This window comes from Peromyscus leucopus, chromosome 9 (genome assembly GCF_004664715.2).
Source record: "Peromyscus leucopus breed LL Stock chromosome 9, UCI_PerLeu_2.1, whole genome shotgun sequence".
In the NCBI taxonomy this organism is placed as follows: Eukaryota; Metazoa; Chordata; class Mammalia; order Rodentia; family Cricetidae; genus Peromyscus; species Peromyscus leucopus.
Genome location: NC_051070.1, coordinates 44652512 through 44667157, shown reverse-complemented (window position 1 = coordinate 44667157; position 14646 = coordinate 44652512). Strand labels below are relative to the sequence as shown.

Below are 14646 nucleotides of genomic sequence, written 5' to 3'. Positions count from 1 at the left end.
CTGTGGTTCCATATTACAAAAGGAATAAAGGCTATTCTAGAGGAATGAATTCATCTAAATAGTGAATTTATAGCGTTTCCATGGTGAAATCTATACTTAAGGTGGGCCAGGTGGTATAGGTCTGTGCTCTTATCTACTTCATGCAGGAGGATTCCAGTTTCAGAGACTGTCTGGAACACAGTGAGTTCGAGGCGGCGTCCTTTTAAGTTTTCTACAGACAGACTTTTGATCACAGAGCGAGGCCGGCAAAGCCAAATATCTACTGGGGCCCAGGAAATAGTAGGCGGGTTGAACCCAGGACAAGAGAGGCGCTCAAAGTGTTGAGGCCTGAGCAATCTGAAAAATGTATACATTTCTGTAAGCAACACCATTCATTAAATCAACACAAACCAGCCAGTGGCTCTGCTCACTGTGCTACCCATCTCTCTCCATCAACCACAGTGGTCCATTGCCTGAGGCCATTTTCCTTTCCTATAGTTCAGTGCTGTCTCCTGTTCCATGGGGACACATCCTCAAAGGCAGTTGTTAGTACATTTACACTTCTGTTAGAAGGAAACGTGTCCTGTCCCATCCCCTCCCCCACCCCCACCCTCCAGCTGAGGACCGAACCCAGGGCCTTGCGCTTGCTAGGCAAGTGCTCTACCACTGAGCTAAATCCCCAACCGGAAACTTGTCCATAATGACTTTCTTTATGTTTCTTCTTCATTACAAATTAAGTATGTGATAAACTGAAATTTGCATTTTCCTTCTCGGGTTTTCTACTTTCCATCAGTTCTTCTACCCCATCCTTTCCCTCGGTTCCTGCATAATGGCAATATAGTCACTGAGCAGAATCTTAAAAAGCATCCCCTCACCTATGAGTTGAAAATCTCAGCTGGCACCATCCCCTTCCCCTAGCTGACCTCGATGAGAGCATAGGATACTTCAAAAGTAAATTTGAAATTCCACATTTGGGATAACAATGTAACAGAGCTCCAGTCCATGTACGAAATTAACTAAAATCTGATAACTTTGAACTAAAATATAATTATGTAATTTAAATATGTTGAGAAATGTCATTTTGAAGAATCTTATTATTTTCCTTTTAGTGATATAAACAGTTGCTAAATAGAAATGTGTGTACAGGGAATAATAAATAAATTATAATGATATAGGATTTCCATGTTATAATTAATCATTCCAAATAGACATTTAAACTCGAAATACTTTTTTATAGTTTCCTGACAAAAGCCTTTCAAAATAAGCAGCAAAATCTTCTCCCTCTGAATAGACTCCATGCAGATGCTAATGTGACTAAAGAAACCAAGTTCAAGTTACTCTATTTAATCCTCTTAAGTCACTTCACACACATTACTAAGGAAAATCAGGAGAGATGGTGTCAAGGCCAGGAAACACCCTTCCCTTTCATGTTCTCACACAACTAAGCATTTCTTCACTTCAGCCCCACAACTCACTTGGCAGACGATATGACCACCGCATGTTCATCGGAATTGAGGATTTTCGTGAGGTGATTTGCAACAGAGTCTTCATAAATTGTCATCTGGAAAAGAAAACCCTATACTATATGATTGTCGTTGGTGTCGACACAACCCAGTTACGACTGCTTCAGAAAAACAAGACTGAGGGGCAAAGGCTGTCATGAGAAGTGTGGGGGGCAAAGGCTTTCATGAGAAGTGTGGGGGTCATTATTCAAAAAGTGGGGGGGTCATTATTCAAAAAGTGTGTGTGTGGGGTGTCATTATGCAAAAGAAAACTTCCCCTGACTCCCATTTTCAGGTTCTGGAGTGCTTTACATTTTTAGAAAATCCAATTAAAACTCCATGTTATTTTTTAAAAAATTATATATAAACAAATTATATATATATATAAAATATGACTATAAGAAGCATTATTAATATGAATACAGTAAAAGCCAGACTAGTGCATATAAAATAAGGATGAAAAACCTAGAAATCCAAGTGGAATCACCCAGTGAGTGACTCAGTTTCATCCTGAACCTGGAGAACGCACACTGAAACCACACACACAATGGCTGAACTGCCAACAGCAGCAAGCGGAACCTGACAGCTGGCACAGCATGAAGGCAGTGCAAAGCTCGCCTACAGAAAACCTGATGGGTTCTGGGAAGCTACTGGACATCGTCCGTTAAAGATGAACACAGGCCAGACACCAGAGGACCAAGAAACTCGAGTCTACACAGACAATCCAAAGACACAGATGTTCACCAAAAGTCGCGGACTAGGTGGAACGTTCGCACAGGGCTAAATGCATTGTATTTGTTCTATGGACATGCGACAGGACACCGGGAAGGAAAGAGTCACAATGACCCCACAGTACAGATGAGTCTGACGAGCTTCGTGCCAGGTAGAAGGAGCCAAAGCAAAAAGCACACAAAATGATTTCCATTTTATATTCTATTTTCCCATTTTCCTAAACCAGACAGAATTAGTCTAGGCTGTTAAAAGCCAGGACGGTGATTATCCATGAGAAAGGTGTGGAGGGCAGGAGAGGGGCCTATCAGACACTGAAATGTCGTCTTGTGATCTGGGTGTCAGTAACATAAGGTCTGCCTAATTTGTGAAAACGTCCCAAGCTGTACATCTAAGATATGCACACTTCTCTGCCTACATATTACACTTCAGTGAAAAATGGTTTTTAAAAATTCAATGGTGTAGCCATACGATCTGGTAAGGAACCACCAAATTATGTAAGTAAATACTTCTCCTAGACCATGAAACACTACATTCCCCAATGCCCCAACTCCTTTTCTACCGGACTCAAACCTTACGTGCTATTCAAAGAGCCCATTCTCTCGCTATGTAAAAATATGCACACTATTTAAACAGCCTTATGCACAGAGTCTTCTGCCAAGTGTCCTTCAAGGGCACTCCCCGTCATAAACTCAGAATTTTCCAGTAGACATGACGGCCTCATTCAGGCCGGTCCCCAACATTCCTTCGCCTTGCTCGGACATCCTCTCGCTCCTTTTCGCCCATTTCCATCAGTTGACTCAGAAATCTCTGACGTTTCAGTAAACATTTTCCTCTACAAGGCCATTCTGAATGGCACCTTCTCAAAGAAATCTCATTTTAAAATTTATAGCCAAGTCCATCATCCGTCAGTAGCCAATGTGCAATTCCTACCTCACCTCCTTCAAATACAGACCACACCTGCAAAAGCAATTTCACACCAGAGTAGCTGCAGGTCTCCCAGGTCACACAGTACTGCACTGACCCTCTAATCGCCTGGTTTCAATACAAAAATCTGTATCGCAAAAGATCAGAACAGTGGAAACATAGCTTTTAAAAATGCAAAATAGGGCAATATTCTTCAGAGATCAGCTCATTCTCTTCACTGCAGAGCGAATAATATATGACATGGCCAGCATTTGCATTAATTAATTTATTAGTTACTGTCATTTAATTAATTTGTCATTTGCTACTTGAAGCTTATATTTATTTTTCATTACAGATATTCAAATATACCTCTTTCTGAAGAAAATAAATAAATTTATGTCCAAAGCAGAATTTATAGATGCCACATTTTAATCTCCTACAGTGTCACTTAGTAGGGTCACGACTTCCTTTCCTCATTTTGGAAAAAAAATAATAATAACATTTATAAAAAGTTACTCCTGAGAAGATTGGCTTCTAGAACAACAGCCATGATGGGTATTGTCAGAGAAAATAATATTACATTTGAAAGTTTTGCTATAAATTAAACAGTAAATATATTAACCTCAACAGTGAGTATCTCTAGGTGACCCGGCTATACATCTTTTCTGTTTTCCATTTCAAACGATTTACTACTTTTTCATGTTTTAGAACACTTTTTAATACTTTCGTATCTGAAAAATACATTCGTCTTCTCTAAGGAATGCCCCGCGTTTCTATTTGCCGTGCCTTGCCTTAGTTTTGACGAGATAATAATTTTCTCAATGGCAAAACAAAGATTTCAGGCCTGAAGAGGAGAATTTTCCTGGAGGGAAAAATGCACTGTTGTAGATCAAAAGGTCTCAATGAGTCAGAGATAATCTCCTGGAAGGCCAGACTGTTTTAAATTTCCATTGCTCTGAGGTTTAAATCGGTTTGAAAATTTTAGACATTGGTGGCCTGGAAGAGGGATAGAGGGGTGAGCAGTGTTTCTTCCCTTGCTTGCTCAGGATCAGTGGGCTTGCCATGGGACTGCTGCCCATTCAAAGAGCAGGCCAAGAGAGACACTGCATGAGCTTCCAGCCAGGAATCCTGGGACGTTGGTGGGAACGTGGGTGGGAGGGGCTTACAGGAGCTGGACTAGCACCTACTAGGCAAGCAGGCACTCAGGACCGATGCAGAGGATGCGTGAACACCTACTAGAGGGTGCTATCTGCTGGCGTTCTGGGTCACGAGGACCGGACCTGGCATGCCTGGTGACTTATACACATCTGCATCTTTAAATATCCTCACAGCACTGCGGCCCGTGTTACAGACAAAGTGGTGAGGTCCACGGAGGCCAGTGACTTAGGGTTCATGGTCACAGAAGGATTCTAACCTGGATCCTCAGGATTCTTTACTCTGAGGGAGAAGACTGGAAGCAGTCAGGGACACCATGAAACAAGCATGCCATCACTGACATCTCCCCTGTCCCCAGGATACCCCACTTCAAATGGTCAGTAGACAAAAAGAGATTAGTCTTACATAAAATCCTTCGGACGCTTCTGTGGGTTCAGGAAGTAGAGACGTCTTTGCTGGCAATTTGAGTTCATATGTCATTATACTCCACCTGATGAGAGAAAATCCTTTGGTCTAAAATTTCCTTAAATCTTAATAATCTATTTCCATCTTATATACATACATATATACATATATTTGTGGCCTACAGTTTTAATCTATCTTGAACCAAGGATGGGACAGAGACAAAACTGTGATAATCCCATAAAACATTGGATTCACAGTTTATCATTTTCACATCCTACCATTTCTCCAGTTAGCAGCATCCAAACATGCCAACACCAGGTCAGAGCAGGAAAAGCTGGCCATCCCCTGACTTACCACCCTTTTTTAAAAGTTATTTTTATTTTGTGTTTATTGGTGTTTTGCCTGTATGTATGTCTGTGTGAGGGTGTCAGAAGCCCTGGAACTGGGGTTACAGGGGTTGTAAGCTGCCACGTGGGTGCTGGGAATTGAACTCAGGTCCTCGGCAAGAGCAGCCAGTGCTCTCAACAGCTGAGCCATCTCTCCAGCCCCAACTTACTACTCTTGATGCAATACGTTTTGGCTTTTTCTTTTCTCCTCTACTTTCTAAATCAGTAAAGTAGTAACTAAATTATACATTATTAATGAACCAAAGTTCTAAAGTGATGTCTTAAAGAAATGCATATTACCTATGAAAATAAACCATTTCACATTCATCGACTGCTCCGGGCAAAAGAAAATGTGAGTGAGTGAGTGAGTGAGTGAGTGTGTGTGTGTGTGTGACAGAGAGAGAGAGAGAGAGAGAGAGAGAGAGAGAGAGAGAGAGAGAGAGAGAGAGAGAGAGAGATGTTGTAAACGCTCCTTAATTTAAGAAAGAGTAATGTAAAGATGAGATGGAAGAAAATCATTTATGGAAATAAAACTTAATTCAAGAAAACTTATTCCAATTACTAAGTAATAATTGGAATAAGTTTTCTTGAATCATTTGAAAAAGCAATCAACGAGATAATTCCAGAGTAATATTTAAAACAATTCCAAATTTGGGGAGGGGCTAGGACATTAGTACAATCTAACAAGATGAGAGATAAAGCTTTTTTTATAGATACAGAGCATTATAAAAGCACACATACACACACATGCATGCAAAGAAAACATTACAAATAAAATTATATAATTCTCCATCCATCCGTGCAAGAGATACATATGTTGAACATGCCAAAGTGAAAGGCAGGGTCTAGATCCACAAGAGTGGACAGGCCTCCGAATGAAGCACATGTGTTAGCACAGAAACTCGAAATCACCTAAGTATTAGTGACATCCGCAGAGAAGTAAGAGAACACAGCAATCAAACGTGGGAGCCAAGCTCCGTGTAGCTGAACGACTTCTCTAGCCAAAAGACAAGAAGTGGGAAAGGATTCCACCCCAAACCACAACCTTCCAGGCGGCATCTCCCTCCTGGATAGGGAATTCCGGGGGAACAGGGAGAAGGGGCAGCAAAAGTGGGGGCCTGGGTGAGCGTTAGCACTGGCTATGAGATGCTCCAGGGCATCTCTGCGGAGGGAGAGGCTGGACTCTGTTAAAGTGCCAGCCCCACTGTGGACTGGCTACGTGACTCTGACCACATCCAGCACAGAGATGACAATATTAGCTCATTTGGGACGGTAGTGTCGGCAGCATAAAATGAGGACAACAGAAGGCCAGGCAAATGGTCTGAGTGGTTCCCACCGTCTCCAGAAGTCTGTGTCTGGTCTTTGTAAAACAGTCATAATGAGGCTTTTATGAACCAAGTCCCAGTATAGCTCTAAAGATCAAATAAATATTATTGAAAAGCCTACATAAGGCAGAAGATTAAATTGATTTCTCAACCCTTTTTTTTAATGGGGCCAGGATCACCTGTTTTTCACAAACAGTAACGTTACAAAGAAAACAAAATGGTTCTAATAAAGATCCTTGGTCACCTTGGCTCCCTTGTTTTTGGCATGGAGTGGATGTCAAGTGTGACCACAGGGGTGCTATCTCTCCGCTAACCACTAGGGGGAGTGGGTGTCTAGAGCCCATGTTCCAGGGGGGCATCAAGCCAGACCTTTCAATTTGTCTCAAAAGGCAGCATTTCAAATACTCCGTGCTGCAGCTGGTAAGGTGGTTCAGTGAGGAAAGATGCTGGCACAGAGACTGATGAGCTGAATTCGATCCACAAGAACCACATGGTTCCAGGAGAGAACGAACTCGGGAAAGACCTCCACACTCTCCATGGGGCAAACGCAAAAACATGCACACAATTAAATAGTCAAAAAAAAAAAAAATCTTTAGTAAATACTCTGAGTTGTTTAGTAAGCACAGCATTGGGACATTTAGGAATTTCTTCCAGGCTCGCTTCCAGGCAAGCGCATGTTCATGTCTGTGAGTTCAAGCACGCATGTGCGTGCCACAGCCTGTGAGCGGTGATCTGGGGACAGCTCAGTGTCGGTCCTCATTCTCCACCTTGTCGGACACTAGGGCTCCGGTTCGCCACTGTACGTGCCAGGCGGCTGGCTGCCAGCCTCTGGGACGGCTCCTATGCCTCCCTCCCCTTTCACGTAAGGAGCACGGGGAAGACGGGCAGATGCCACTTCCCTCAGCTTCGAATGGGTGCTGGAAACTAAATCCAGGCTTGGACAGAAAGGGCTCCATTCACTGAGCCACTTCCCAGCATCCCCTTCTTATGTCCCCTCCCTCCCTCTCTCCTTTCCTTCCTTCCTTCCTTCCTTCCTTCCTTTCTGACCTCCAGACTCTTAGGGACTGGAGATTCTGAATCTAGCCCCGCCCAGATTATAAATCATTATGGCCCAACTAAGTGAGTGTCACCTTCACGCCATTTTGGATAAATAGAGGCTAAGGTTCTACCGCCCAGCTCTATTTTTCAGTATGCTGTCAGCAAAGGAATCAGGCCTCGCAACATTACAGTATGACAGACAAGGTTACCGTACTGAGGTTATCGCTCATCTTGGGATAATTACATTTTTGACTGGTGGCTCCCTGATGCGATTTTGTTTTCAGGAAGAGTTCCACAGATGGCTAATCCTATCAAAGTTGTTCTGACTCATGCGAGCTCAAGTCTGTAATGATATTTTGATATTTGTCTTGTGCTCTTGGGGGCGGGGTAATTACGGCTTACTGAATCTTCTTGTTCCTTAAACTCAAATGCTAACTGCCTTCGCCACAGCCGTCAGGCTACAAACGCTGTGAGTTCTGTTTTATATATGACCATTCGGAGTGGGGGAGGGGAGCAGAGGGAAGAGGGGAGGGGATGGCAGGGGATGGGGAGGGGATCAAGGACGGTGTAAACACAGTGACAGTTCTTTATCTTCATGTGTGTTCCAAATAATTCCCTCTGTCTCTGACACAGGATTCATATTCTGTTTCCACCACCCCACCCCACCCAGCCCAGGGCAAACACTCTATCATTGAGCTATAGCCCCAGCCTGGGCAGGGTTCTTTTATCTTTTTACTATCCAAATAGTGAATGAATTAATGCAGAGAAGACCTTGTAGCAAACGGAACTTGACAATGCTTTTCTTAGGTTCTGGAACCACAAGATGGTGGGTCTTACTATTCCGTTCATCAGAAGCTCTAGCTGCAAAGTTAACTTTTGAGCTTCCTAACTTGAACACTGATTAAAAGTGATTGGCATCCCCAGGCATGTTGGAACACCTCTATAATCCTGTCACTCTGGGACGATGAGACAGATCTCAAGTTGGAGGTCAGGCTGAGCTCTGCGTAGTGAGATCCTATCCCCAAACTACGACAAAACAAAGACTAATAACTCCATAATCATTTACATTTAAAGTAATGAATTCACTGGAACCATTTTTCAGGGTTTTGTTGTTGTTGTTGTTGTTGTTTTTGTTATTCATCCATTCATTCAAAAGCATCTTTTATTGAGTGTCTACTTTACACAGGCTCTATTCAGGATCTCAGAGATCAATCAACAAGACCTGGAATTTTGGACTTTCAGACTTACAGTTATTGAGACAGAACACATCAATTAACTTAAGGTTGACATTTTCCAAAGGAGATTTTCTTTTACCTGTCCAGCATCTTGGTGCTGGCTCGTTCCAGCTTCTCTAGGATCTGAGGGAGTTGGGTGTCATCGTCATATGAACCTCCCCAGCCAAGAACTCGAGCAAGGTCATTGCCTGTACCCAAAGGCAATACCCCAAGCTGGCACTGCAAAAGGACGCAACAGTGATACTTTGAGAGAAGTTGGGAGACAAGGACCCGGGTTCGAGGCTAGCTTAAGCTACACAGCAAGACCCCAAGACCCCAGTGAGCACTTGCCTGTTTATTCAAGTTCAGTTTATCGATCTCTGACAAGACCCAGCCTACACTTCCATCTCCGCCACAGACAAGAATCCGGAAGTTGTCAAACTTCTGAAATAACCTTAAGCTGAAAGTAAAATGTCTATTTTTAGTGTACATACATAAAAAAACACCCACTTTCTCCAACTACTGTTCATTTTAATCATTATTATCACATTCATATTCAATGTAAGAATTCTTACATAAAAAGCTAACTTGAGTGCAAGAGTTGACTCAAGAAACTTTTGAATAAAAATGTGTGATAAGCAGAAGCGAAGATAAATTAAAAGTAAGGGGAAATTAAAAATGAGAAAAACAAAGGTGAAGCAGAGTCAGGAAAGCGAACTGAAGGCAAAGTAGACAGCTTCTCCATTACCGGACATGCCATTTCCTGAGGAATTACAAGCCAAGGGAGGAGCACCTCAGGAGTGTGGGGGAAACTGAGGCTGTAACTAAAGACAGCTGCCAGCCCTCGCCCGCCCGTGCACAGCTCTCAGCATCCCCCGCTCTCCTCGTCTCCGCCCTTCCTTTTATTTCTGTCTCCCTTAGAAGACCTCAGGTCCCGTGCAACAGTCTCACAAGGAGAGACGCTCAGAGATTTAGCGAGTGAACGGCCCTTCATGAGAAGACGGAGCATCGGCTCCACAGAAGAATCACACGCGGGCACTGATGGAGGATGAAGGACCCCAAGGCATACTCCCCCCAGTGGAAATGCCAGGTAGTCATGTTCATTTGGGGACTTTAAGGTACACAACCCCACAGAAGCTCAAGAGACAGTCAACCAAAGTCCCTTATCCTTCAGGAACGGCCCCTGCGGGCCTAGACAGAACCCACTTTGGTTAAGTAGCTGACTGTGTGCATTGATATAAACAAATCTTAGTTTTTCATGAAGGTAAATCTCTAATAGCAGTTTGTGCTTTACATCTATGCACGGTTCTCTTGCCTGCAGCTAAGCGTTTGTTTGAGGTAAGACACACACTTAAAATATTTTTATGCACATTTTAGAATTTGGAAGTTTTGATAACAAGTTTGGAACGGATATAAGGAAGCTGAATAACATCGGAACGGTTGTGTTAAAATGTGAATTAGGGAGCACATCTTTAATCCCAGCACTCAGGAGGGAGAGACAGGTCATACCCTGTGAGGCCAGCCTAGTCTACACACAGCTCCAGGTCAGCAGGGGGCCTCATAGTCCTATCTCAAAAATAACAACAGCAAAAACACCCATCACCACCACCACAACAAAAAAACCCTACAACAACAAATAATTAGAACTCACGCTAGAGACACAGCTTAATGATGAGGACTTGCCCCCAGTGAGCACATCTAAAGGTTCAATGACCAGCACCATGCAAAAGAACAATGCAAAACCAAAACCTGACAAAGCTCGAACAAAGGCAGGAGTGAGAGGTGACACCAGAGATGTCCACGGAAACCATAATTTTCTGTTGTTTTGTTTGTTTGCTTGTTTTGTTTTAAGAAAGGGTTTCTCTGTGTAGCCCTGGCTGTCCTGGAATGTGCTCTATAGACCAGGCTGGCCTCGAACTCAGAGATCCACCCGCCTCCGCCTCCTGAGTGCTGGGATTAAAGGTGTAGGGCTTGGAAACAGTAATTTTCACGGGGGGGAAGGGCTAGACACAGCTCACGCTTCGAAGCGTATTTTAGTCAAGTAAGATTTATCCTTAAGGCATTACCCTAAGTGTGGCCCTCCGTTCATTAGATCAAACACCTGAGCCGGGTTGAGCAACTGCTTAAAGCGACGGAGGAACTTGACTCCCTGGTTATCTCCACTCTTAGAATTGACGAACACCAAGAGAGGGCTGACGCAGAATGAAAACGTTGCTCTACAGAAACCTGAAAAACAAACCCAGGGCAGCATTAATATGGAGATTTTTCTCTCTTAAATGACTAACAGACATTTAGAGAAAGTAAGAGAAATGGGCAAAAATAAGGAACCTTTCTTACTATACATCACTATAATCTAATCCCCCCGTGGAGCTAAGGCTATGATTTACATCCCAGCCATATAAAACTTTGATTTCTGAACATGCTCTGCAGTGAAAAATCACACCAAAGACAATGAAAACCTCAATCACAGAGTATTTGAAATGGACCACCAACCTTACCAATATTTATAAGAAAAGCAAATCTAGACTATGGCTTCCCAGTTGTCAAATAATCCATGTTCAGACTCGGTATTTTAAAATATTCCAGTTGTTCTTTTGCAGAGGCCTGAGAAAATACTTGATGATTCATAATAAGCCAAAGATCTATCTGGGGTGGGGAGAACTATCAGGAGCTCATCCTTCATACTTTCCATCCATATATTCTTGTATCGAGAATCTGCACATGAAGTGTGGCAGGGACCGGAAGGACACACTGCAAAAGCCGTTTGTGACATGGATGATGGGAAAGGAAGTAATGAATGTTCCTTCCCAAACTAGTGATGTTAGGAAGTTTCCTCAGCACTACAAAGAGCAAATGCATTTAGAGGACCACAAGATCCTGCAATGAAATTACAGGAGAACAAATTTTAATAGGAGCCCATGCTGATGGGCAGTTTTTACTATGGTGAAAGAACACACATAAATGAACCTTTTAGTTTTTCAGTAAAAAATGATAATCTTCCTTCATCCATTGGGATGCAAAAAAAAAAAAAATCTAAAAGTCTTATGTATGGTGATATGACTAATGTGTTCATGGTTACACTACAACTTTCATTTCAAAATATTCATCTGGGCTGGGTATGTAGCTGAGTGTTTGGACACATGCCTAGCTATTCAAGATCCTGGTTTTTTTTTATTATTATTATTCCCAGCATCACAAAAAATTAATATCAAATATGTCTCCCAGCATTTATAAAAACTGACCAGAATAGCAAATTACAGTTTATCATAGAAAATTAAATATGTCAGAAATACACATACTTACACTACTGCTACGTACCATCAGAATCTGTGCTATTTAGTGCAATCGGAGGTATGATAGATACTTTACACTGGCCGAGTGGACAGACGGGATGGTACAAATCTTTGCAGGCGGTGTGTACCTAATCAACAAAGAAATTTTCGAGAATCATAAAAAGAGTAAACCAATGCTTTCCTGTGTTATTAGCTCTATCTACAGACCTGCTCATTCAGGATCAATACCATCACAAAACGTTCAGAGATTAGTCAGGCCCTATAGGCACATTACGCTGCCGAGGGACAGGCTAGCACTGTACATGAGACTGGCCTGAGCAGTCTATGCCTGAGGCTGTCTAGAAGAAGTAATATGTATTCAGTGGATGCCTGGTGACGGAAAGGAGAAAGAGATGGGGTGTGGGAAGAAAGGCAATGCGGAGGAGGGAGGGACAGATGGACAAAGGGAGGGATGGACAGAGGGAGACAGGGGGAGAGGAAGGGAAAGAAGGGGGAAGGAGGGGGGGAAGAATGGGAGGGTGAAAGAGACTATCATAATATCATAGCCATAAACTTTAATAACGGTAAATAAGACCTGCGATGGGCCAGCTCTTTCGGCAGTGATCCTACAACCAGCCAGTCAAATTGATCTTAGTTTCCTTATGTATTTGCATGTGGTGTTACATGCACATCCCTGACTATCTCCTCAGCTAGACCACTGCCCCACAAGACAGGAGAGGAACAGAAGACTCAAGCCCACCCGAGACATTCTGAGTAAGAAAACACAGGGCCAATTCACCGTGGAGGAGCCTGGCTGCTTGGAGGGTTCTGTGCACCTATGTGGTAACTAAGCCCCCCCTTTCAGGAGGAAAACTAAAATTGAATGGAAATTTTCTTTCTCCTGATGACAATTTTCAATTATGACTTAAAATAATAACACAAATACATTTAGGAAAAATGAGGGTGCACAGGTAGTTTTTTTGTTTTTGTTTTTGTTTGTTTGTTTTGTTTGTTTTGTTTTTTGAGACAGGGTTTCTCTGTGTAGCCCTGGTTGTCCTGGAACTCACTCTTGCAAGCCAGGCTGGCCTCGAACTCACAGGGATACACTTGCTTCTGCTTCCCAAGTGCTGGGATTAAAGGCGTTCTTCCCCACCTCCTGGCCAGACAGTTTTAAAGGAAGAAAAGTGTGAGACTCGTGGGGCAACACAGAAGAGAGAGATCTGTGACAATGTTGCTGAGAAAAGCCGGGCTAAGTGCACAGGCACTGTCCTGCCAATTGCATGCTGAACCTCCAGGGTGGTGGCATGTCAGGCTTTGGTGTGGTTCTCACTTGCTTTGCTTGGCCCTTTGGACTAGGTGACGGGAGGAAGCGCTGGCTACCCTCCAGCACCAGCTCACCATCTAAAGGCAAAACAACAAGCACACCAATAAAGGACAGCGGAGGAAGGATGAGACCAAAAGAGCTGCCACGGGGGGTCGGGGACAGAAAACGGCGTGTGTAACTGACACAGACTAGGGCAGGAATAATTAGGGTGAGAGTTCAGCTTGCCAGGGAATAAAAGGGGGAGAATGACCTCCCAGAGTGCCGCCATGCATCATCACCTTTAACAGCCACGCCATTCTCTAGAACTGACGCCAGTGCAGTGCAGAACGTACCCTCAAGTACGGTCTCATCAGCTCGCACTGCCAAGTACCTGCCGAAAACTAGTGAGTCATAAAAGTAAACGCGTAGACACTGCAGACGAGGACAGCCTCTCTCTGTCGCCACACAATGTGCTTCCCTTTCAAAAGGTGAGACGTGAACAGCAGCTAAACCCCAGAGGAGGGAAACAGCAGTAAAGACGCGGCGGCTAGGGACAGCAGCAAACGGGAGGCGTGGCGAGAGCTGCCCCCACCCCGGACATGGTAGCTGAAAGGACGGTTTTAAACGACATCTGTGCCGGGAACTGGAGAGATGGGGAGTGCCTGAGAGCACGTGCTGTTCGGTTCCCGGCACAGACAGTGTGACGTACAACCTTCCGAGGATCTGGCACCGTCTTCTGGTCTCCATGGGTACCAGGCGAGCACACACACACACAGTGCACATACACACATTCAGGCAAAACCACTCAAACACATAATACATTTAAAAAATAATGTTGTTTGTGTGTGAGTGTTCCTTTAAAACAAGGAATGGTGTGAGAGGGCTTTGGGGGGCTAGGGGTGTACTGAGATGGAAAAGACACCCGTTACAGTCTACACGTTATGATGATGTTGTACTGACTGGCTTTTTTGTGAGCCTGACACACCACACGATACGGGCATCTTGGAAGAAACCTCAGTTGAGAAAATGCCTTTGCAAGGCTGGCCTGTAGGAAAGCCTGCAGGGCATCTTCTTGATGGATGATTGATGGGGGGGGGGGCGCGGGGCACGCATGTGGGAAGTGGCACCCCTGGGCTGGTGGTCCTGAGTTGTATAAGAAAGCAGGCTGAGCAAGCCACGGTGAGCAAGCCAGTAAGCAGCACTTTTCTGTGGAATCGGCTTCCTCCGCCCCCCGGGTTCCCTTCTTAAGCTCTTGCCCTGGCTCCCATCAGTGATGGATGGTGATAGACCCTTAAGCCAAAGAAACCCTTTCCTTCCCACCTTCATTTTGGTCATGGTGTCTTTATCACAGCAACAGAAAGCTAACAGTCTCAGACCACGCGGAATAGAAGAAACAGCAACACACTTACGGTTTATAAGGCAGACCGATGAG

At 43.9% G+C, this 14646-nt stretch overlaps 1 protein-coding gene across 1 annotated transcript in view; it reads right to left on the bottom strand.

Moving 5' to 3' along the window:
* The window catches only part of Dgkh (diacylglycerol kinase eta), a 179682-nt gene that overhangs the window by 53687 nt on the left and 111349 nt on the right, over positions 1-14646 (bottom strand). The window contains 6 exon segments of the mRNA XM_028878585.2: positions 1455-1540; positions 4677-4761; positions 8740-8879; positions 8991-9099; positions 10706-10865; positions 11958-12060. Coding sequence (XP_028734418.1) covers positions 1455-1540; positions 4677-4761; positions 8740-8879; positions 8991-9099; positions 10706-10865; positions 11958-12060 — 683 coding nt within the window.